This window comes from Girardinichthys multiradiatus, chromosome Y, assembly GCF_021462225.1.
Source record: "Girardinichthys multiradiatus isolate DD_20200921_A chromosome Y, DD_fGirMul_XY1, whole genome shotgun sequence".
NCBI lineage: Eukaryota > Metazoa > Chordata > Actinopteri > Cyprinodontiformes > Goodeidae > Girardinichthys > Girardinichthys multiradiatus.
This window is the reverse complement of record NC_061818.1, coordinates 34,667,105-34,691,850: the sequence shown is the minus strand read 5'-3', so window position 1 is coordinate 34,691,850 and position 24,746 is coordinate 34,667,105. Positions and strand designations below refer to the sequence as shown.

General features: G+C 40.5%; 1 protein-coding gene across 1 annotated transcript in view; it reads right to left on the bottom strand.

Moving 5' to 3' along the window:
• LOC124863761 (neurexophilin-1-like) overlaps positions 1 to 23,258 on the bottom strand; it is a 30,042-nt gene extending 6,784 nt beyond the window's left edge. Inside the window, exon 1 of the mRNA XM_047358231.1 lies at positions 23,166 to 23,258. Coding sequence (XP_047214187.1) covers positions 23,166 to 23,222 — 57 coding nt within the window. The 5' untranslated portion in view covers positions 23,223 to 23,258. The remainder of the gene's footprint in view (positions 1 to 23,165) is intronic.
• Positions 23,259 to 24,746: the final 1,488 nt, after the last annotated feature.

The window sequence follows — 24,746 nt, the reverse complement described above, 5'->3', positions numbered from 1 at the left end:
AAGAAAAAAGTAATTATTAGCCATGGTATTTTTTAATGTCACATAAACTCTCGTTTTAAAAGGTATGTGTATACTTTAAATCCACTGCATATCCCTCGTATGTCAAAACCTCAAATGACACAGACTCCAAATGTGCCGTATTCTCTGGAGAGTTGCTTGTGTGTGAAAGTGAGCTTTCTGCCTCTTAAGCACTGCGATCAGCGTGCAGAGGAAGCTGCAACTGCCTTAGAAAATTTTGTTAGAGGATCAAAGAGTTAAAGGAAAGGGAGGTGGGCCGTCAGGAGGACCCAAGAATAAAGTGTAATGTCCAATTAAGACTTCCAGTGTTCTAATTAAAGAAAAAAAAAACTATTGGCACACAAACAAAGCTGTCAGATGTTAACTTTAGCTAGGGGGAAGGGAAGAGGACAGAAGGAGAAGCGATAGTACTGCTGTGCTCAGCAGTAGTTTTGTGAAGAGTGTGTAAATGCGAGAGCGAAGTAATGGATAATTATTCAGCGGTAATGATCTATTAGCAGATAGCTTCTGTCTAATGTCTCAAGGAAGTTTTCAGCATTGTTGCATTCTTTCCATTTGGAGAACACACACACAGACACACATTGTGAATTCTAAGTTGTGCAAATGCAAACAATAAGTGATGTGAATGTAATATGTCTGTGCGCTTCACTTGAATAGATTTTACAGTGATGCATAATGCATGCATCGCTGTCTGTGCTCTGATCCAGTGACTGTCTTGACTGCTAGAGCTTCCTTATACAGGCTTAGTCAGGATGATTATGTCTGACTCATTTTTATTTCATTTTCTGCAGGTTTTTCAGGCACAGTCACATTTGTTAACTTGCAGCACAGTCAGTCAGTGGTATTGATTTTCTGTTTTTGTAAAAACATGTATTTCCTTTCATAAAGATAGGCATTGCAATTCAAGTCCCATGAAAGGATTCTCAGTGATGTGGTTGTGGTCTGATGTTTGGACTCAGTTAAGAGGACTCCCGGTTTCCCTATAATCTGGCTTTATTCCCACTACGGCTCTGCAGGCCAGATGTCCACTGCTCTAGTTACCTGTCTGCCGCTGTGCTACACTGCCACTCAGGTCCTTTAAATTCCTGACGGGCGCCCATTACAGCCCGGACAAGGGCTCCTTCCTCTTCAGTTAGAGAGATTTCATTGCTTATTTGAAAAACAAATTAAGCTGAGTCTAATTTGAACTGTTTCAAATAAGGAAACATAACTTTCTGTTTGATTTGTTGTCTTCAATACAGGTGGCTACTGGACTTCACCTATTCCCTGCTGTTTCCTAAAAAAATATCTTCTGCAGTTGTAAAACTACTGAATTTCTTTAAAACTGACCCTTACATTTAGGATCATTTTGTAATTATTCTCAGGAGTCTCTCTGAGCAAACAGTTTAAGCAGTAGCTTTCCTTTCAGGAAGTCTTCAGGATGGAACCAAAGAAGCTGAGGTACATGAGGAGAGATGGCACCACTGGAGGTGTCAGTTTCAGTACACAGCATCATTGTAAAAGACAAATGTTAGACTGAGCTTATTATGGCTGAGAGAAAAGCCTGAGCCGTTGCATTAAAAAAATTGCAGTGAAATGGGATTTAATGTTTTATTGGAATGTTTGTATGCATGCTTTGGTGAAGATATATCCTGTATTACATGCCATCTCTGTGCAAAAACGATTTTCTTCTGTGAATATTTTAACAAGCTCTGCTGCTCTTACTGCACTCTGGAAAAACTGCATACTGCTACAACTCTTTTGCCTCTCTGCATTTAACTAGTAAAGTATATGAGCTGTAGTATCTAACTATCAGCAGTCTTCCAACTTCTGCTCTGTAAGCAAATTGAGATGGTAAAGAATAACCTCAGAGTTAAGTCTTGTTTTATTAGGGCAAAAGATTAATGCAGTTTTTCACTTTAACAGAATGTTTTAAAGTGCATACACAGACATTATTTTAATCACAAAACAATATAGTTGGGTATGTACAGGGGTTGGACAATGAAACTGAAAAACCTGTCATTTTAGTGTGGGAGGTTTCATGGCTAAATTGTACCAGCCTGGTAGCCAGTCTTCATTGATTGCACATTGCACCAGTAAGAGCAGAGTGTGAAGGTTCAATTAGCAGGGTAAGAGCACAGTTTTGCTCAAAATATTGAAATGCACACAACATTATGGGTGACATACCAGAGTTCAAAAGAGGACAAATTGTTGGTGCACATCTTGCTGGCTCATCTGTGACCAAGACAGGAAGTCTTTGTGATGTATCAAGAGCCAAGGTATCCAGCGTAATGTCAGCATAAGAAGGACGAACCACATCCAACAGGATTAACTGTGGACGCAAGAGGAAGCTGTCTGAAAGGGATGTTCGGGTGCTAACGCGGATTGTATCCAAAAAACATAAAACCACGACTGCCCAAATCACGGCAGAATTAAATGTGCACCTCAACTCTCCTGTTTCCACCAGAACTGTCCGTCGGGAGCTCCACAGGGTCAATATACACGTCCGGGCTGCTCACTCATGCCAATGCCAAACGTTGGTTTCAATGGTGCAAAGAGCGCAAATCTTGTGCTGTGGACAATGTGAAAGATGTATTGGTCTCTGATGAGTCCACCTTTACTGTTTTCCCCACATCCGAGAGAGTTACGGTGTGGAGAAGCCCCAAAGAAGCGTACCACCCAGACTGTTGCATGCCCAGAGTGAAGCATGGGGGTTGATCAGTGATGGTTTGGGCTGCCATATCATGGCATTCCCTTGGCCCAATACTTGTGCTAGATGGGCGCGTCACTGCCAAGGACTACCGAACAATTCTTGAGGACCATGTGCATCCAATGGTTCAAACATTGTATCCTGAAGGCGGTGCCATGTATCAGAATCAGAATCAGCTTTATTGCCAAGTTCGTGCATACAAACAAGGAATTTGACTCCGGTACACTTTGCTCTTTTGTTCTGTTTTTGCATTACAGAATATACAAATTTACAATGTACAATATACACATATCTAATAGAAAAGGTGCATTTGCAACATCTGTATGCTGTTGTTCTATACTCTATTGAATGTTCATCAGAGAAACAGCCTGGGGGAAGAAACTGTCTTTGTGGCGGCTGGTTTTAGTAAACAGTGCTCTGTAGCGGCGGCCTGAAGGTAAAACTCTAAACAGTTTATGTGCAGGGCGTGTGGGGTCTGCAGAGATTTTGGCAGCTCTTTTCTTGACCCTAGACCTGTATAAGTCCTGGATGGAGGGAAGGTCAGCTCTGATTCTCTCTGCAGTCCTGATTATTCGTTGCAGTCTGGACCTGTCCTGTTTTGTGGATGAGCCAAACCACACTGAGATGGATGAAGACAGGACAGACTGAATGATGGCAGTGTAGAAGATGACCAACAGCTCCTGTGGAAGGTTGAAGTTCTTGAGTTGCTTCAGGAAGTACAGTCTCTGCTGGGCCTTCTTTCGAACAGTGTCTATGTGTGAAGACCATCTCAGGTCCTCAGAGATGGTGGTTCCTAAGAAGCTGAAGTGGTCCACGGCCGATACAGTGTTGTTGAGGATGGTGAGGGGGGTGTATGGGGGTGGTGTTCTCCGAAAGTCCACCACCATTTCCACAGTCTTGAGTGGGTTCAGTTCAAGGTAGTTCTGACCGCACCAGTGTACCAGCCGATCCACCTGCTGTCTGTATGCAGACTCATCACCGTCCTGGATCAGTCCAATGACTGTGGTGTTGTCTGCAAACTTAAGGAGTTTCACAGACGAGTCCGATGCGGTGCAGTCATTTGTGTACAGAGAGAAGAGGAGTGGGGATAGAACACACCCCTGGGGGGCACCAGTACTTATTGATCTGGATCAGGAGAAGATGCTCCCCAGTCTCACCTGCTGCTGTCGGTCTGTCAGGAAGCTGTTGATCCACTGACAGGTGGAGGCTGGGACGTTGAGCTGGGTGAGCTTATGGTGGAGGATGTCTGGTATGATAGTGCTGAAGGCCGAGCTGAAGTCTACAAACAGGATCCTGGCGTACGTCCCTGGGTGGTCGAGGTGTTGCAGGATGAAGTGTAGAACTAAGTTAACAGCATCATCTGCCGACCTGTTTGCTCGGTAAGCAAATTGCAGGGGGTCCAGCAGGGGGCCTGTGATGTTTTCAGGTGCTTCAGCACCAGCGCTCAAAGGATTTCATGACCACAGACGTCAGGGCTACAGGCCTGTTGTCATTTAATCCTACGATGGTGGGTTTCTTGGGAACCTGGATGATGGTGGATCGTTTGAGGCAGGAGGGGACCTCACATTTCTCCAGTGACTTGTTGAAGATCCTTGTGAAGATCGGAGCAAGTTGATGTGCGCAGGCTTTCAGACATGATGGGGAGACATTATCAGGTCCTCCAGCTTTCTTTGTTTTCATGCGCTGAAAGAGTCTGTTTACCTCTTCCTCGGAGATCTTTAGTGCAGGCAGAGGATCTGATGGTGGGGGGTTGGTTGCTTTATGGGAGGAATTTGTTCCTGAATGGGATGTAGAGGGGATGATTTGAGGTGTGAATGGCTTCTTGTCATGTCTGCAGTAGAAGCCATTCAGACGGTTGGCCAGGAGACGACTCTGTTCAGAAAGGGTGGAGGGGCTCTTGTAGGCAGTCAGGTTTCTCAGACCGGTCCATACAGCTGAAGTGTCACCAGTAGAAAGGCTGTTCTTAAGCTTCTCACTATAGCTTCTCTTAGCTGCTTTGATCTCTTTTGTTAGTCTGTTCCTGGCCTGCCTGTACCGCGCCCAATCTCCACTGCTGTGAGCTTCTACCTTTTCCCTGAGTAGATTCCTGAGGTGTGGAATAAACCATGGCTTATTGTTCCCAAAGGTGCAGAAGGTCTTGGTCTGCACACACATGTCCTCACAGAAACTGATGTATGATGTCACCACATCAGTTAGTTGGTTTAAGTCAGTGGCTGAGGTTTCAAAAACAGTCCAGTCTGTGCATTCAAAGCAGGCCTGTAGCATCTGCTTTGATTCTTCAGTCCACTTCTTAACAGTGTGAACCTTGGGTTTGGAAGCTCTTAGTCTCTGTCTGTAGGTTGGGATGAGGTGGATTAGATAATGATCCGAAAAACCCAGAGCAGCCCTGGTAACAGCATGATATGAGTCCTTTAAAGCTGTGTAACAATGGTCCAGTCTGTTTTGGTTTCTGGTGGGACACTTAATATGCTGTCTGTATTTGGGGAGTTCATTTGAGAGGTTTGCTCTGTTAAAATCTCCCAGTATTATGATGAAAGTGTCCATGTATTTTTTCTCCACGTCTGTAATCAGCTCAGCAAGATGTTTTTCCGCGGCAGAAGTGCAGCCATGCGGTGGAATATATGAGCCGATTATTATAAACGAGGAAAACTCTCTCGGTGAATAAAACGGCTTACAGATTATGGAAAATGACTCCAGATCCGGGCTACATGTTTTTCCCAGCACTTTTACGTCTCTGCACCAACTTTCATTTATATAAAAGCAGATTCCGCCTCCTCGCTTCTTCCCCGATAGCTCCGCGCTGCGATCCGCTCTGAGCAGCTGGAAGTCCGGCATCAGCTGTGCTCAGTCAGGGATGTTTTCACTCAGCCATGTTTCGGTAAAGCAGAGAACTGCTGATCCGCGGAGGTCCGTGCTTTTACCGGTAAGAAGAAGCAGCTCGTCCATCTTGTTGAGAGAGCGGACATTTGCCAGGTGGATTGAAGGCAGTGGTGTGCGAAGTCCTCTTTTGCGGAGCTTTACCAGCGCGCCAGCACGCTTTCCCCTCCGTCGTTTTCGGCGCAGAATCCCATATAGAGCCGCAGCTCCGCTTGCCAGAAGCTCAGTGAACCTCGGATCAATGAAAGATGGTGAAAAAAACCCAAGAGAGGACTCTCTGATGTTGAGAAGTTCCTCTCTACTGAATGAGACCACAGAACTGTGGCTCGAAAAACATAAAAACACAAAATACAAAAACAAAGAGAAAGCGAAGCTCCGAGGCTAATGCACACAGCAAGACTGGTGAAAGATTGGTTTGATGAACATGAAAGTGAAGTTGAACATCTCCCATGGCCTGCACAGTCACCAGATCTAAATATTATTGAGCCACTTTGGGGTGTTTTGGAGGAGCGAGTCAGGAAACGTTTTCCTCCACCAGTATCACGTAATGGCCTGGCCAATATCCTGCAAGAAGAATGGTTTAAAATCCCTCTGACCACTGTGCAAGACTTGTATATGTCATTCCCAAGACAAATTGATGCTGTATTGGCCGCAAAAGGAGGTCCTACACCATACTAATAAATGATTGTGGTCTAAAACCAGGTGTTTCAGTTTCATTGTCCAACCCCTGTACATCACTCCTTTGTCCCCACAACTGAAACATGGTGCAACAAGTCATCCTTCAATGACACATTAACCAGACACATGGGGTAATGGCACTTTGGAAATGCCAGAACAAATTTCTGTCAGCATAAGTTCGTTGGATTTCATGGTACTTGGTACTGCAGGCGAAGTGTGGGCGATGGGCAGTCGGGCTTCAGAGAAGGGGCAGAGGTTCAGGGTGATTCTGTCATTTGTCATGTGCACTCAGTGAGTCAGGGGAATCGCTGGAGAGGAAGGGAGGTGACAGTGGGCTCTGTCGCTGTGGTAAATGTGAGTCATTCAGGCTCAGCGAGCACGGGCCTCAGGCCGTTCTCCCAGCAGAAAGTTCAGGGAGGAGATTGATCCTCATAAGCCTTCCTGTTCCACTGGCAATGGGCTGCCTGTTGAAGTGACAGGTACCAGGTTTTAACTCTTTTCCCTTGGTGACAGATGCACACGGTTGTAATATTGAGCAGAGATCAGAGGTTGAATTAAGCAAAATATGTCCCATTAGTCTTGGAGAACAAACTACTGTGCAATAGTCTTACTTGATCCTTGATTTCCTTATATTTTGCTTTTAATGAGTCAAACCTTCTTGTGATCATCTTAACTGGTCTTTTTTAATGTTTTGTTATAGCTTCTAAAGGCCTTTAAGTCACATGCCTGACTTGCATGCATGTGACTTAAATGTCCGATTCTAGGTGGGGTAGCTCCCTACCCAGGGGTTTGCTATAAGGTTTTATTTTGTTAAGCTGCTCATTAAGCCTGCTAACTATCAATAAATCTCCTTTCCACATTTAGCATTGTTAATCTATAATTGTTAAGCTGAACTAACTAATGAGCCTGTTTAGTTCATTAACTTGCAAACAGAATAAAATAAGTTTATTCTCTGTGGTTCCTAGTTTGCCCATAGAGAAAATAATGATAATGGATAAGGGTTACTGTCCATACTTGGTTTTCTTTTTTTGTTCAGGATGGTGATGATGTTGGCTGTACAGCAGGTGGAAGAATGATGGATGGTTTTGCAGACCATGGAAGGGTGTATAGCTGGAAATTGTAAACTAACGTAAATTGGAAAACTGTCTGTGGCAATTTATTTTTTAGAAGGTGAACTGCATCACGTGAGATAGATTGATTTTTGAGTCTGATATTGCAAACTGATTATTTCAGTGACGCTGAGACACTGTAATAAAAGAAATACTACACTTTTTTTGAAAATTGAAATGAACAGGAATACAGACAATGGACAAATGTTATCCATTAAAAACTTGAAAACAAAAGAAAATGTTCAGTTCAGTTCCTCTCTGTTCTCATCATTGTGTTAACCGTTTGGGTTTAACTTTACTGACTGTATGTGTTTGATCACGACAGGTTGCTGTTTTTCACCCTGTTTACTGAGCACCAAGTGACAGACAGACGAAGCTGGTGACTAGGTGATGACCAAAGTGGAGCGTTTACATAGCAGCTCAAGAGCACGATCTATCCCTGAATCCCCAGTGAAGAAATCAAAGTCAGAGCTGAAAGTAGAGAGAACATTCGACATCATGATAATGTCAGCCCTTTTTAAAAAATGGATTATACATGATAATATAAAGGTTTTGTGCTGACGGCTTCCATTTGCAAGTCTAGATAAGGAATAAAAGTGAAGACTTTCCTCCAACCCTCATGACGGCATCTTAAGCTGAAATTTAGTTGAAATGTGTCAGTTTTTGTCTTTTTTTTACTCATTTAAAAACAACACTTGGAGATGATTTATGAATGAACAATAAATGTCTAAATTGTGCACTTGTCTTGGGGAGCTGACAAGTTCAATAATGACTCCGCTTTCATCTGACTGCAGAGCTAAAGCCTTAAACTTTTAAATGACATTATTTTTTTATTAGGAGTAGGTACGATTTGTGTGTCGATCAATGCCTCATTCTTCTTTCCCTCTCCTTTGCACCTCTCACCCCACTCCAGATGTAATATGCTCACTGCAGGAGATTTCTTTGTTACACGATTAAAGCCTGAAAATGGCAGTGGCCTAATTATTCTTCTGGCTTGTGTAGATCTAAGAAGAGTTGAGGGGGAGAAAGGTAATTTCACCAGAAACAAGCCATTTGACTCTCAATGAATAATTTACTCGAGCTTCTTGGGGGTCAAGGGAGCTTAAGGTCTGCTGTGGGTGACTAACTCACCACACTGAATCTTTCTATTTGAAACTCTTTCTCTCAATCCATCCAAGCTTTATGCATCCTCAAACCTTTCACCTGGCTCATTCGGCAAAGGTTCAGTTGGTGGGTGGCTCCCTGGGGAACCAAGCTCATTTTGTATGTTCAGAATGAAGCTGGGCTCTGAATTGCCTATCAAATTTTTACATTATGTGATATCGACAAGTTGGCAGTGTAAGGAGGATGGAGAGTGGTGGCAGGGGACGCTTTTGCCCCAGATCTTTACCTCGGAGTTCAGGGTAATGCAGAGGCTTATTGAACTCAGTTGATTAAAGCCACAAATGCAATATTAACACCATTCAGGTAACAAATTCAGAAAACCGCTGAAAAAAAAACTTCATGTTCAATCCTACTTAATAAGAAGAGGTGTAACATTAAGCTCAGAAGATGAGACAATATACAATACTGGGTTAATGACAAGAAACAAAGAATACACTTTTTTTTTTTAAGTTACGGTTTTACAAATCACAACTTGTGTTTAAAGAATCTGTGATCAGTGCAGAATATTTCAGACAAGGGTTGACTAGTTTAAATATTGAGGGATTTATGGTTGTCTCATTCTAAGGTGATCTTAATGCCACAAAGCATTGAAAACCCAAGTTTTATTAGAATAAAAGTTTAATATTCTCAAACTCTATTTTAAATAGTCTGTGTTCAGTCTAAACTATTTCAGTTCATGTCTAAATGTTTAATATTTTCAACTAGTGGAGATCACATGAAGTCCAGCCCTTAGAGAGCTTAGATAAGAAACTAGGAAGGATCTGTTAACTTTAGCGTCATTAGCATATTAGACCATCAAATTGCACAAATTGTAATTTCGAAAAAAACTTGCTTAATGGAAACACAGCTATTTTGAAAAACTAAGTTAGTAGAAAGGAAGTAGTAGGAGGATGATGGCACATCATGTTTGGATTCACCAGGTGACGGAGTGTTTTTTAAATTTAGTTCATGACAGGGGCATTACCAGCATTTTAGATTCCAAATAGCTAAGAAATGTGACTATTTACAAGTGTTTGGAAGCGTTTACATCCGTCGCCGCCATGTTTTTTAATGAATTATCATGTGAATAAACTTATTCACATGCGATTTTAATTGTATTTCTTATTCAATGTAAACACCGCAATTGCGAAATTGTGTTTTTTCGACATGGACAGAATATCGACAAAGTTTTGCGCACATTTGTAATGGAAATGCAGCTATAATCAGTTAATAGCCACTCAGGTCAATTTTAAAGAGTTTACAAATTGTCTGCATCTTGTCTGTTAGTCTTCCAGTGTTTCCTGCCAAACAATTTAAAAGTGGAGGGATGTCTTCAGCCTTAATATAACTGAGGATTGTCAGCCAGCATGACAAGATTCGAACCAACAAGGTAATTCATGAACTACGTCCTTTTCTCCTTCAAAATAAAAGTATCAAACAGGATGAAGTTTAAAGCATTAACCTTGATTTCCAAGACTTATTACAGCTGGTACATGACACTGCAAATATTAGCAAGACAGACTTTACATTTATGTAAAATACATTGATTGAATATTGCTAGATCTTATGCTCCTATTATTTAGGGTTCTCATCTGAAATAATTAATGTTTTTTACTCCTAATTTGTAACTAAATACCTAGTTTGCTGCTAGTTTGAAACAGGGTCAATGAGTAATTGTTAAAAAACCATCACCATCATTTATACTGTGTCCACATTTGAACAGTGAACTGTAAGGGTGTTATAAGATCTCATGGCAACGGATACTGTTACATTAAAACCTTGCAATATTTCTTGAGAAAATGAAGTCTTTTTCAAAATGCTCACTAGTTCCTGTCTGTATGTGACTTTGTCTTCTGAACTGCACGCTATTAGAATGAGCCTGAAGTATAAAACTAAGTGGTTTAGCTTTGACGCAGGAGTTAGTGAGTTGTTTCTGTGTTTTACTGACAGAAATCATAATTAAAGATTTCGCTGGGCTGGCCAGCAACTAACATTGAGGAGAACTCCACCATGTTTAAATTTCTTATGCACTGCCACTGTAACAGACAAGATATTAACTATTTGTAAGCACTGTGAGAATAGCTGGAGTGACTATTCATTAGTTACTGAAGATGCCAAAGCTAGCATCTGCTTCTGTGCTTCCTAGCTACACCAAAGGGCTTTTTCACAGTTTTAGAATCAAACTGAATCTTAGGATAGGACTCTTATCCTCTCTATTTCAAAATGTAAAACACTAAATACTACCTTTGTGCTGGCACATTAAAAGATGCTTGTTACAAGGAGATAAGGCGACTGTGGCTCAGTAGGAAGAATAGTCGTCTTGCAATCAGAAGGTTCGATTCCAGCTTCCTCTTGCCATATGTCGATGTGCCCCTGGGCAAGACACTTAACCTCAAGTTGCCTACCGATCTGCGTATCGGTGTATGAATGTGTGAGCGTTAGTGAGTGCGATTGGGTGAATGTGGCTCTAGTGTAAAGCGCTTTGAGTGGTCTGCATGTCTGGAAAAGCGCTATATAAGTTCAGTCCATTTACCATAAGGTAGATTTTGTGGAACATTAAGTACTGTCGCTTTTGATGTGCCTCTGTTAGGAACAGTGCTGGGATAGAGGATGTAAAATGCATCCAGTTCTGAGCCAGAACACATCCTTGATCAGTCAACAGACTGCGAACGAAATTTCAATGCTCTATGATAAAGTCGTCATAAAATTATTAGCCAGATAATTTAGAAAGATGGTCAAGCCCTCAGTTTCACTTTCAGTTGTGATCATTCTGCTTGTCAATGTGAGTGAATCTTTATTGATTTAGAAAGAAAAGCAAATGTAACATTGTTATTGGATCGTTGCTGCAATATCTGACTCCCAATTGTGTCAATTCTGTAGCAGTGGCGTAAATGTGCAATATATGGCATGTGAGGGCTGTGCTCATATGCTGAAATGTTCTGACATGTCCAAAAATGTGTGGCTTCCTGGTCTATTTGGTGATTAAATTGTTTATGCTACAGCATTAAATCATCATGTTTTCCTAAACAGTTGAAATGAAAGGCAGATATTTGTGAGAGGAATGTTCAATCAAACCTATACCATAAACTTCTGAAGAAAGCACAGATTGAGATTATTGAAAGCTTTATTCTGTTTGTAAAAACACACGTCTGCTGTTTTATTGCTTTTATGGAAATAGGACCACTTTAGAATTAGACAAACATTAAAGGCTCTATATATGGACCATTCAAATCTGGACCAAATAATCTACACTGATTACATATTCGTTATAACACAGTTTGTAATTTGTTCCAAAGCATTTTACTTTAGTTTAAAATCTGCTGAGAAATTGGAAAAACTATGAATGCAATAGAAAACCTTTGTAACTGTTGTATTCCCATCCTAACTGTATGAGTCATGTTTGATTTGTGAGGCACAAATCAATCGGCCAGTGATCGAAACTGGACAATTTTGCCTTGATTGGCTCTGATTGTTGATCGGCAGACAAATCTGACTTATTTTCCTGTTTGTTAAATGTATCATAAACATAAATGAGCATTATTTTCTACATGGTCAGTAAAATCAGATAAAGGTTAGGAAGATATTCATTGATTCTTCACGTCACTGGCTTATTTTTTTGGTTGGTTTCAAAGCTCTTAAATGACTGGCACCTCAGTGCCTCTCAGTATTGCTCCACTTTTATTTTCCAGCCAGAACCCTTAGTTCTGGTAACCAGCTTCTGCTCAAAGTCCCTAAAACCAGGCTGAAGACACGAGGCGACCGAGCCTTTGGGGCCTTTGTCCCTCAGCTCTAGAACAGCCTGCCAATGCACATTAGATCGACACTAAAGCTTTTTTTTTAAAGACACACATTTATACTTGGGGCTGCACGGTGGCGCACTTTGGTAGCACTGTTGCCTTGCAACAAGAAGGTCCTGGGTTCAATTCCCAGCCTGGGGTCTTTCTGCATGGAGTTTGCATGTTCTCCCCATGCATGCGTGGGTTCTCACCGGGTACTCCGGCTTCCTCCCACAGTCCAAAGACATGCCTGTTAGGTTAATTGGTCTCTCTAAATTGCCCTTAGGTTTATGAATGAGTGTGTGCATGGTTGTTTGTGTGTTGCCCTGCGATGGACTGGCGACATGTCCAGGGTGGACCCTGCCTCTCGCCCATACACTGCTGGAGATAGGCACCAGCTTCCCCGTGACCCACTACGGAATAAGCGGTAGAAAATGACCGACTGACATTTCTACTTGGCTTTCAATCTAGATTGAGCTTGACTTCTAAAATTTGTTTTATTTGTTCTGCATTTTACTGTCTTTTTAATTCAGTGGACCTTACTTTTGTTGTTCTGTATATTTCTTCCTTTTTTCTGTATTTTGCTTATTAACACATTTGTCAGTCAGTCTGTACTAGTCATATTGCCAGCCCACATAAGGACATCACTGTTTCATATTTAATTATTGCTGAACATCTTTTAGTAACTTGTTCAGCACTTTGGTCAGTTCTAGTTGTTTTTAAAGTGGTCTATGAATAAACTTTGATTTGACTTTGACTTGACTAAATGGGGATAATCCTGTAATTTCTTCATTTTCTGCAGCAAACCTATTTTCCTTTATTGGCAATGCAAATCCTTTTACTCAATTGAAACAAAGGTTACAGAAATAAATCTTGTGAGCCCTGTGAGTTTGCTTTGCTGCAGACCTTGCAGAAAATCTCCAACAGAAACACCTGACCCCCACAAATTGAACTTTATGTTCTTCTTGTGGTCTCTTGTTCGTTTCACTGATTATTATTATTTGAGAGTAGAGAAAAATAAAACGGGTCTGATGCTCAAATAAACAAAACATGCACAAAAAGTTAAACACCAAAGACATTAATAAAAAAGAAAGAAATAACAGTTTTTCACACTTGTCATTGCATGAATCCTGCTAAGAGGTGTGACCTTCATTTGCTATTTGCTATTTGTTAGATTTTTCATAAATTAGGCTTGGTTCATAATGTTCTTAAGGTTTTAAATTTTTGTATCTGTACAATTTAGAAATATTTTTACTATTTGTAAATAGCATGTGCTTTCAGCTTCTGAGGGAAATGGTAAAAACAACAACACTGTTTAGGATAATACATTCTTAGTCATCTCTGCTGTGAAACTTGATAATTTCGAGACTAGGAGAGTGGTGCATCTCTCAAATATTAATTTTCACTTAAAAGAAAACAGGAAACTAACCCTAATCCACTGGGGAAAGTCATGTGCTACCAGTTCAGATTGCCCCATGGTATGCAGCTAGACAATTTTTAAAGAAGAAAACTTTTTCTAGTTACTGCAAAATTTCATTTTATCTTGTTTTTCTCCAAAGTAAAAGTCTCAAAAGAAAAATGCAATCTTGAACCAGTAAATGTCTGATTGGTGCATCTCTATCTTTAATCCTTTCTGTGCTTTAACACTCCACATCCTTGTAAAGTAAACTCTTACAAAAGCACTAAAACACTCGCTGTAAAGTGGAGCTTTTACTGTACACTTTTTACTGCACTGTTTTTGGTTCTTTAAATTTTAGGATAATTGCTGCCCTATACTCTGCAACAGTTCATTCTCAGTTCTGTTAAGAAATCAATGCAAAATTTCTGTACTCAGCCAAAAGCTCACCCTCCCTGTGGCGGTACTCTGCTTTAATTGAAAACCCTGGTAAGTTCCCTTGGCAGGTCTGTTTTGGACATGTGCACCGCTCTGACCCTGAAAATCAGTGTACCGTCACTGGCCAGCGTGCTGGTGAACAACACACTCGACGTTCATCCGTGCAGAACTGACTGTTTACAGATTGTCAGAGAATTGACAGTATAAATGGGCTCTCCCTCCCTGGTCTTACTGTAGCGTGATATGAAATTGTTCTAGTCACACCGAGATGAGGTCAGCATGTGCCTGGGAGCAAGCAGCATCAAAAAGGCTTTGGTTTCCACATCCCACCTTCCACCGACAGCCTGGTGTTCCACCTTCAATAAATCCACATCCCCCGGTCCCAAATCACCCAATATTGTTGGGTTGCCAAAAGATCTTGAAACAATGAAAAGTTCATTTAATATTGACTCTCACCATAACCCATTTGAATTTTCACAACATTTACAGAATTTCTGCTATTATCAGCTCCAGCAGTAGCTCTCTGAAATTAAAATGAGGATTTTTCCTGTTCATACTTATTCATCTCTGTGTGAAAGTCAAACGCATATTTATCGGGATCCCCTGGGAGTCCCACCTACTCATTCCACCCGAGCTTGCGAACCGGTTTTCTTTAGGCTGCGCACTAAATAACCACACTCTCTGAGCCAACCTACAGATAGCATTCCACTGCTTTGTCTCCCAGGGAGCAATGCCACAATACATTGTAAACATTTTCTATCTGAGGACGGCTCGCTGCTTTCCTATGAAGGGCTGTCAGAGTGTTTTCTCTCTGTTCCTGCAGCTGAACGGGTGGAAGACTGAGGGAGGGTCTAACTGGGGGGTCTGGGAGGGATGAGGTGACCCTCTGGGGTCACACATGCTGTGCTTGTAAATAAGTCAAGCTGTTTTACCCTCCCAGGCAGTTGGTTCGACCCTTTTCATCCACTGTTCCTCATGTTTATATATTGTTTCTGGGAATGCTTTGTGTTTGTTTAACTGAAAATGGAAAATTATGTATGTGTAGCATCAAGAACCATGCATTTTCAGTAGATTTTCACAAACCCTCCTTGTTTAAGGATGCTTAACGGCAATTACATGATTGTCTTTTAACTTACATCCATCAAAACCTTTTTAATATAAAAGTAAGTCTTTTGTGGGATTTATTAGAAATTCTCCATGTAAAGTTTACAACGGTAATCACCGGTAGGGATCTAAATTTACTGTGCAGGACAATAAAAACCTAAAGATAAAAACACTTAGCAACTGATTGATTTTTTACTTTACAACATTTGTGTTAAACTGTTTGACTTAGAGATTCAGTGATAACTATTTCCGGATTTCATAATTTCTTTTCATTTTGAATGATACTGATTTACCTTCTAAGAACTATAATGCATACAACAGCTGTTAAAGCTGTCTGAGCCCTTAAAGAGAATTTTATCTGGGGGGCTACTGGTAGCTAAACCTATTACTTTTATTGCTACTCAGTCATCCAGACCTCCAGTTAAAGTTGAAGAAGGGCGAGACTTTTGTATGAAAGCTGTCAGAGGCTAGGCGAGTCATTTCCTGACACCAGCTTAAACAGAACCTTCAGTAAACCTGCTTAGTAAGACCTTTCAGGTTTAGGGAAGTCCGGACCCGTTGGATGGAGAGCTGGATTGAGCAATCCCCTTTGACATAGGGAAGTAGGAGGGAGGGGTTAGCTCATCGGACAACGAAAAGACCTAAGAGGGTTTTGAAAGAGGGGAAAACTTTAATGTTTTGTTTCAAATTAGGAAGGTTGTGCTAGTTTGTACACAACTTGGATTAGCAGATCCAGGTTCTCTAAGAGAGCAGGAGACACTAAGCAGAGGCTACATTTGCTTATATCTGCCTGTTCTGATACATACAAACTCGTTTGAATAAATTGAGTTTAAATTCTAAAATTAAATGTAACATTGGACATAAAATAACAAAAACAGCTGTGTGTTAATTAAGCATATGTCCCTATTTATTTGTTTTCTACTAAACTCAATACAAGGGACACTAAAGAACATACTATTGGTTGATGCATTTGCAGGCTGAAAAAGATGGAAACTTTAGTTTTGATCTATTTACTTAACTTTAAGAAATGTAATTTTTCGGCATATAACTGATCAGAGCAATAAAGGCAAAATTGCCTAATTCATTATTGCTTAAGTGAACTTGCTCCTCTACTTCATGTGATCACACATTGAAACAACAGAAATGTTTATTTCCCATTCTGCCAGTACTATCTCTAATATAAAAATCACTTTCTGATAACACTAAATTTAATTCAAATTTTAACCTGTTTAACTCTGAATAATTCAGCTACAAACCTATACATGTGTTTAGTTTTTTAACATTATTTTTAAAATGTCATTTGTTTTTAGCACTTGTTTAGCCTAAACAAAAATTTTCTCATTATTAATTAATCAAGCCAGAAAGTTGAATTACCAACTAGAAATTGTATTGCAAACAATATATTTTCCTTGAAAAACTGTTCATTTTATACTTATCTTTGTATTCTGTATTTATAGTTCATGTCAAATAAATACAACCTAAATTCAAGCATTTTAAGGGCATGTGTTATATTACATTTACATATATTGTTCTGTAATCAAATACTGTTCATATCTCATCAACAGTTGGTTGCATGTTTTGTGTTTAAAACTGGAGATTGTTCAAACACCAATAAAAACTGAGTGTAAATGTATTCATGTCTCAGTTTTGACATCTCACAATCTTTTTCTTTTCTGTCACTTTCAGTTAAATGGTAGATCTCATATCATAGTATTTATTTTAAAGTTAACTCAGGTTGAATGTTTTTCCGCCCAATAAATGTTTCATTGTCCTTCCAAAGAGACAGCATGTCCAGACTCTCTGAGCGTAAATGCCACTTTCTCTGTTTGTTTGTTTTTTGAGCATCTGTGTGAGACATTCAGGGGTTGGACAATGAAACTGAAACACCTGGTTTTAGATCACAATAATTTATTAGTATGGTGTAGGGCCTCCTTGTGCGGCCAATACAGCGTCAATTCGTCTTGGGAATGACATATACAAGTCCTGCACAGTGGTCAGAAGGATTTTAAACCATTCTTCTTGCAGGATAGTGGCCAGGTCACTACGTGATACTGATGGAGGAAAAGGTTTCCTGACTCGCTCCTCCAAAACACCCCAAAGTGGCTCAATAATATTTAGATCTGGTGACTGTGCAGGCCATGGGAGATGTTCAACTTCACTTTCATGTTCATCAAACTAATCTTTCACCAGTCTTGCTGTGTGTATTGGTGCATTGTCATCCTGATACATGGCACCGCCTTCAGGATACAATGTTTGAACCATTAGATGCACATGGTCCTCAAAGAATGGCTCGGTAGTCCTTGGCAGTGACGCGCCCATCTAGCACAAGTATTGAGCCAAGGGAATGCCATGATATGGCAGCCCAAACCATCACTGATCCAACCCCATGCTTCACTCTGGGCATGCAACAGTCTGGGTGGTACGCTTCTTTGGGGCTTCTCCACACCGTAACTCTCCCGGATGTGGGGAAAACAGTAAAGGTGGACTCATCAGAGAACAATACATGTTTCACATTGTCCACACCCCAAGATCTGCGCTCCTTGCACCATTGAAACTGACGTTTGGCATTGGCATGAGTGACCAAAGGTTTGGCTATAGCAGCCCGGCCGTGTATATTGACCCTGTGGAGCTCCCGATGGACAGTTCTGGTGGAAACAGGAGAGTTGAGGTGCACATTTAATTCTGCCGTGATTTGGGCAGCCGTGGTTTTATGTTTTTTGGATACAATCCGGGTTAGCACCCGAACATCCCTTTCAGACAGCTTCCTCTTGCGTCCACAGTTAATCCTGTAGGATGTGGTTCGTCCTTCTTGGTGGTATGCTGACATTACCCTGGATACCGTGGCTCTTGATACATCACAAAGACTTGCTGTCTTGGTCACAGATGCGCCAGCAAGACTTGCACCAACAATTTGTCCTCTTTTGAACTCTGGTATGTCACCCATAATGTTGTGTGCATTTCAATATTTTGAGCAAAACTGTGCTCTTACCCTGCTAATTGAACCTTCACACTCTGCTCTTACTGGTGCAATGTGCAATCAATGAAGACTGGCTACCAGGCTGGTCCAATTTAGCCATGAAACCTCCCACACTAAAATGACAGGTGTTTCAGTTTCTCTTTTCCAATGGTTATAATCAGTCTGACAGAGAGAGGTATCCCAATCCTTGTGGTTTTTAGTATAACAATGACCATCAGTGGGGCCCTTTGTGGGGTGCCTTGAGACGACATTGTTGTAAATAAGCGCCGTTTAACTAAATAATCTGAACTGAAACTATCTCTGTAGTTATGCTGCTATAGGCTTAGGCTGCTGGAGGACATAATGACCACTTTCACCCTCTTTGCTACATTCTCACACTACTCTCCAATTTTTGCATTGTTTGCTGTTATTTCAGCTTTTAACTTTATGTTCTCTCTTTTCTCTTCCTAGAAGCTACACCTGGCCTGGCTCTGTGTCTACCTGTGACACCTTTCTGGAGAGGGGAATCGTCCGAGCTTCTGCTGACAACAACTTAATGCTCACCCTCTACCGATGATCCACATAGCCCTGTCTTTTAGTGTTTAACCCTTTCTCTCTCCTAGACATGGCGATTGACTGAGCTTAACTGTAACTAACTCTATGTGCTCTCTTTCAGACTCTAACCTTGAAAACTGGCTCAGAGTTTATCTGTTCTTTCTTTCTAGGTGAAACGACTAAAGGAGCTACATCCATTAACATTTACTTTTCCTTCCCATAGAAAGTACTCCTGGATCAGTGCTTCTTTGTTCTCTTTGTGTCTCTGCTCTGTTCTCTCAAACCCCCAGTCGGTCATTGCAGATGGCCACTCACACTGAGCCTGGTTCTGCTGGAGGTTTCTTCCTGTTAAAAGGGAGTTTTTCCTCTCCACTGTCGCTACATGCATGCTCAGTATGAGGGATTGCTGCAAAATCAACACCAGTGACTGTCCACTGTCTCTACATGCTCATCCAGGAGGAGGGAATGCTGCAAGTCACTGACTGGATGCAATCTGCTGGGTTTCCTTAGATAGAAAAACGTTTTATCCAATTTGAATAAAAGGCTAACTCTGACTGCACTGTTCAATTGTTAGGATTAATTGGAATGTATGTACCTGACTGTTGTGAAGTGCCTTGAGACAACATGTGTTGTGAATTGGCGCTATATAAATAAAACTGAATTGAATTGAATTGAATTGTCCAACCCCTTTATGGTGGAGAGTTAAAGTTCATGAGCTCCGACATGCACACTGCAAGAGCGACGGCACAGAGGACCGCAGCAGCAAGCCTGTGCAGGATTAGTGTTAACAGAGAAAGTTTGGATATCTTTAGATTCAGAAGATTTGTGTGCTTAGTGTGGGATGTATCTGTAAGGACAAGGCAGCTGACCCTGAGAGGAGGACAGGCGTCTAAGAAACATGAATCTGAGAGTTTGTGACAGTTTAGAACAGAATGGCGAGTCTGACGTGGTAAGAATAATCATCAGTTGTTTTTTTTTATCTCACTCACCTATCTTCAGGTGCTCCCAGTGTGTGTACATGGGTATGCAAACTGTTATTGGCTGTAAAGTGTTGCTTCCTGGATGCTGTGATTCCAACTTGCACTTGGAAGTGTACAATTTCCTTGTTATAAAATGAATTCCAGCTCTACAGAGCTTTCAGTGTTTCTACATGTTTCATTTTAACTCATGTATGGTGATAAATAAATCGGTAATTTTTCAGTGCAAGTTCTTAAAGGTTTTATGTGTTTTCTGGATACCAAATTACTTGCATATACATAGGAACAAGCCATCGTGACCTTTGAATATGTATGAATGCAGAAATTCAGTCTACAAACAGTGACAGCTGGCATTCAGTTATGGGCATGAAACTCAGCAAGCAGGCATGATGGTCTGCATGGATCAGAAAGAATCAGATGCTGAAACGCAGCTTTGACTCTCATGGCCACAGACAGACAACCTGAAGCTGCTTTCCAGAACATTTTTCTGTGGGGAGCATAAAACTGCTCAATGTGAGCATGGACGAGGAGCTGGGCATGAAGGTTATGTTCAGCTGCTTCATCGTTTTACTCCTACTGACATGTTTAATTAAAAATCGTTTGAAACTGGTTAGCTGAATAGGAGGAAAACTGCATCTCAAGGCTAAGAGGAACGATTTTTAAATAATTGCAGGTTGTCCCCAGCAGAGTTCAATGTCCTATTTGAGGGCTCTTCATTCTTCTATTGGTAGATTCTCATTTTGTTGCAAAAGAGAGGAGCACATCTAATTAATCTTATCCATCCCAAATTCCATGAACTTATCTGCACTCTGCTGTGCACACATTACTCAGTTACATGTTTTCAACCATACCTCCTTTCTTCCTGCTTATCTTTACGTCTGTCTGCACCAGATTATATACAATGTGTAAAGATTGTTGGATTGGTATGGTTTCAGTGAAGCACTAAAACATTTTGAACTGTATACTGAACTGGTTAAGCTAGAAATTAGTTGAAACACTAAACAGAAGTAGTTGTTTTAGAAATGCACCTATCAAATGGCTGGAGATCTGAATCACCCAATTTTTTTCAGCGATCATCTCTGATTACTGATCCGCAGGTCAGATACGGATTCTTTTTCTTCCTGTTAAATAAAGCAATCACGGTAATAACTGCAACTATTTTCAGTCTCTACGTACATAAACAGCACGTACTTTGATGCACTTTAATAAAAAGTGGATAAAGATAGAGGGGAAAAATCCTGTAATTGTCTATTGGATTCAAAACTAAAGAACCTGCGGCACATGCTTTTTATATTTTATGGCTTAACAATTCGTAGAGAAAAAGGTCAGACCTCAAAGAAAACTGGAAGGCGGCCTGGTAAAGTGTGACCAGTTCACCTCTAGTTTTTTATATGATTACCTTAATATGGCCCCCACATTCTTTGAACTAAATAGAAAGTGTAAAATACATTCATGAGTTTAAAGGAAACAAATGAGATTCTAACTGGGAAAATTAAACTGAAAACCTTTCATAATAAAAGCAAAATAAAATAAAATATTCTCCTTCCATACTTGCTTAGTGTATGGAGCAATATTCTGGCTAAATATTCAACTATTATCCCAAATTTTCTACAGATCATCATCTTCCTATATGTATATTGGTTGTTTATTTCCGTGATGCAAATCCAGAGAGCTTACTGAGTTTCACTGAAGAAAAATAACTCAAAACACTGCCAAAAATAAACAATTTCTCAAGCAGTCAATTATACAGCTCAGATGGTTTGGATTATTCATAACCCTCCATTCAAATATGGAGAATTAGCATTTGACACACATCATTAATCATATAAACAACAAGCGGAGTGGCACCTTGTATTAATAGGCATCGTTTGCAAAAGATCCCTCGAGACCGAGCCCTGTCTGGGAATTACTACAGAAAATAATCCAAATCAGAATTTTTAATGCAGAGTGGGCTTATGTGATTATCAAGTGCTCCTCTGCTGCATAATAAAAGAATGACTTAATATATTAATTCCTTCCTAATTTATCAATGTCACAGCTAATGAATTAGTCCAGATCTCCTGCTGAGAGATGTCATGTTCTCATTCAGATACATTGTCTGGCAAGAAAGAGAGGAAAAAGCCCAGAAATTAGTTTCACTATCATTACCACACACCTTCTGGGTTACTGGAGGCTGCAGCTTTGAAGAGCAGGAGAAGATATCAGAATCAAGACAAGTGCAAAGCCGGTTATCTCTTCTGTAATAGGGGAACGTTTCCCAAATTTTGAGGCAGCTTAGAAGAACTTTCTCGGCTATTCACTCAAAACTGTTGCCAGTTCAACTAAAACCATAAAAAGAGCAACTGTGTTTATTTCTATTTCCACAATAATACCTCAACATGTGAATCACAGTGTCATCAGTGAACTAAACAGTTCCATTATCACTTGAATATCTCCGCTTCTGTGCGCTTCTCTTGAGTCCGTTCCCTGGGCACCACCGAGCTACAGTGAGCCCAGGGGTTTCCGAACGGAAGGACGTTTTTCAAGTTTTCTCATGTGAATCATGAGGTCTCTTCTCATTAAAAAGCTGCTTTTGAATCCATCTACCTAAAAGAGGAGTGGGTGATTTAAATTTGATTGCAGGTTATGTAAGGATGGGAGTATTTATTCAAAGTTCATTGCTGTAATTGTATCTTCAAAATGAAGAAGTAGTAGATTTTGCCTTTTGGATTCAGTAGTAGCCTATGTCAGGATCATGGATCATTATCACACTAAATGATTATGATGCTACTATTAGTTTTAAGAAAAACTGCAAAATATGATCATGACTTTCTGTATATAGTAATTATTTCTTTAGTTTTAAAGAAATAAGGTAATTATTCTGGCAACAATTTGGTGAGTAAAATAGGATTTAGGTTGCCCCTTTTTTGAGTTCTTGAAATTTGTACTTTAAAATAAAGGTTTTGCAGTTCTCTCTTCTTTTTGCGCTTTATTTGACTCAAAGAACAGCTTTTGTGGCGGTAACCCCATTTTTATGTGTTACCACATTGTTACAGTGCTTAAAAATGATAGAATAAATGTCAGGTTGAAAGACTAAAGCGCTTAAAAAGCGTCGGCACCAGTTTCATTATGGGAATAATTTCCACGCACCTGACTATCAGGAGAGAAACTCAAGCCTGTTTACTTATTAATAAGAAAAATTGTATGGATAGCAGCATTTGCAATTGTGAACAAAACAGACAAAGACTCTCTTTGCATTTTTGCTTTAAAAATTACCCGCATATTTTAGCGAAGATTTAAGCAATTCTGTGTTTCAGTGAGTGGATAAGTTTTTTTCTCGATTAAATTAAATGAAACAGCTACAGTGCTTATTTCAGTGTGCACCATGCATGGGCAACACAATTGCAAATCGGAGCAAGGTGTGTGAAAACCAAAGTGTGACTTTTTGCCCACTCCCACTCTTCTCTTACCAAACAAGCGGTTCCGTTGAGGAGGAGCAGGATGAAGCAGCGGTTGGGACGCATCATTCCGGCGCGTAAAACCCACAGCCGCCCCACCTCGCAAGAAATAAATTACAATCAAAGAAAAGAAGAAAAAAAAAATCCAGAAGAGGGTCTTTTTCCTGCTTCAGGAGGCTGCTCTTCCCACAGCACCGGATCCGGATCCCGCTGGGCTGACGCACGGTCCCATATCCAAGGCACAATGAAGTGCTGCTCCCACAAACAACCAACACAAAAACCTCACTTGGAGCGCCCTTGTTCTGTCTGATCTCTCTCTCCCCCCTTCTCCAGATCCCGTGTTTGAACTCAAATTAGTTCTGTTGCGACAAATCCATTTATATACGGCTGGCTGTTGTCATCCATAAAAAAAAAAAAATCATGAAGTGATCCCAGCTGAGAGTGAGGAGACTTCAGTGGGAACTGAACAGCTCATATCTGCTCAGTGATGCTGGTAGAGATCCTGGAGGGATGGAGCTGCAGCCTCCTGCAGAAGCTGAGCGATGCTGAGACTGGCAAGAGCGAACAAACGTTTTAACAGTTCCTTTTCTCCCTCTCTCCCTGTGTCTCAGTGTGTTTGTTCATGTCCCCTTTTTTATCAGATGCCTTTCCTCTCTCCCTCCCTTGTCTTAATCAGTCCCCTCCTTTCCGGCATCTTAATTTTCATCTCTTTCAGTTACTTTTTATTTCACTTACTTATTTCAGTCAGTAGTGAACAGATTCACACTTTTTTGAAGCACTTCTCTATTCCAGTATTATTTAACCCAAAGAAGCCCTCCTCAGTAATTTTCTGCATGCATTTATTTCATTGAATGTATTGTGCTTTGCAAAAATACAGATAGTGTTTAGCACATGAATAGAACTATTTAATTTCAGCTCTGGGAGGTGAAAGGTGAAACTCCACCTCTTTTGTAGCTTGTAATTGGTCTTTTCAACTGTATTAAGCTCCATTAATCTTCCCATCAACACGGTATTCCTGCCCATGCTAAAGAAAAGCATCCCCACAGCATGATTCTACTACCACCATGGTGAGGATGGTGTGTCTGGTTGAAGTGGAGTGTTAATTTACCATAGCTTTTTGATTTTCAATTTCTTTGGCCACATTTGAACAAAGGACCTTCTTCCACATGTTTACTGTGTCTCCTACAAATCTTGCGGCAGCTTTTTTGATTGATGCTCTCCTTGCCCAGCTTGCCAGTTGAGGTGGTCGGCCATATCTCAGTAGGTTATCTCACAATTTTGGATGATATTTTTAGCAGTGTTCTCTTGATCAAAGCTTGGGATATTGTTTTAAAACCTAAACCTTTAAACTCTTCAACTTTATCCCTCACCTGTCTGCTGTGTTCCTCGGTCTTCATGATGCTGTTTGTTCGCTAATGTTCTCTAACAAGCCTCTGAGGATTTCACAGAGCAGCTTGATATATACTGAGAATAAATTACACACAGTGTTGTTGATTTTATTGAATGGTGTCAGAGTAAAGAAGGCTGGATAAACAACACTTTTTAGATTTTTATTTGCAAAAAAATGAAAATCATGTATCCTTTTCCATCATC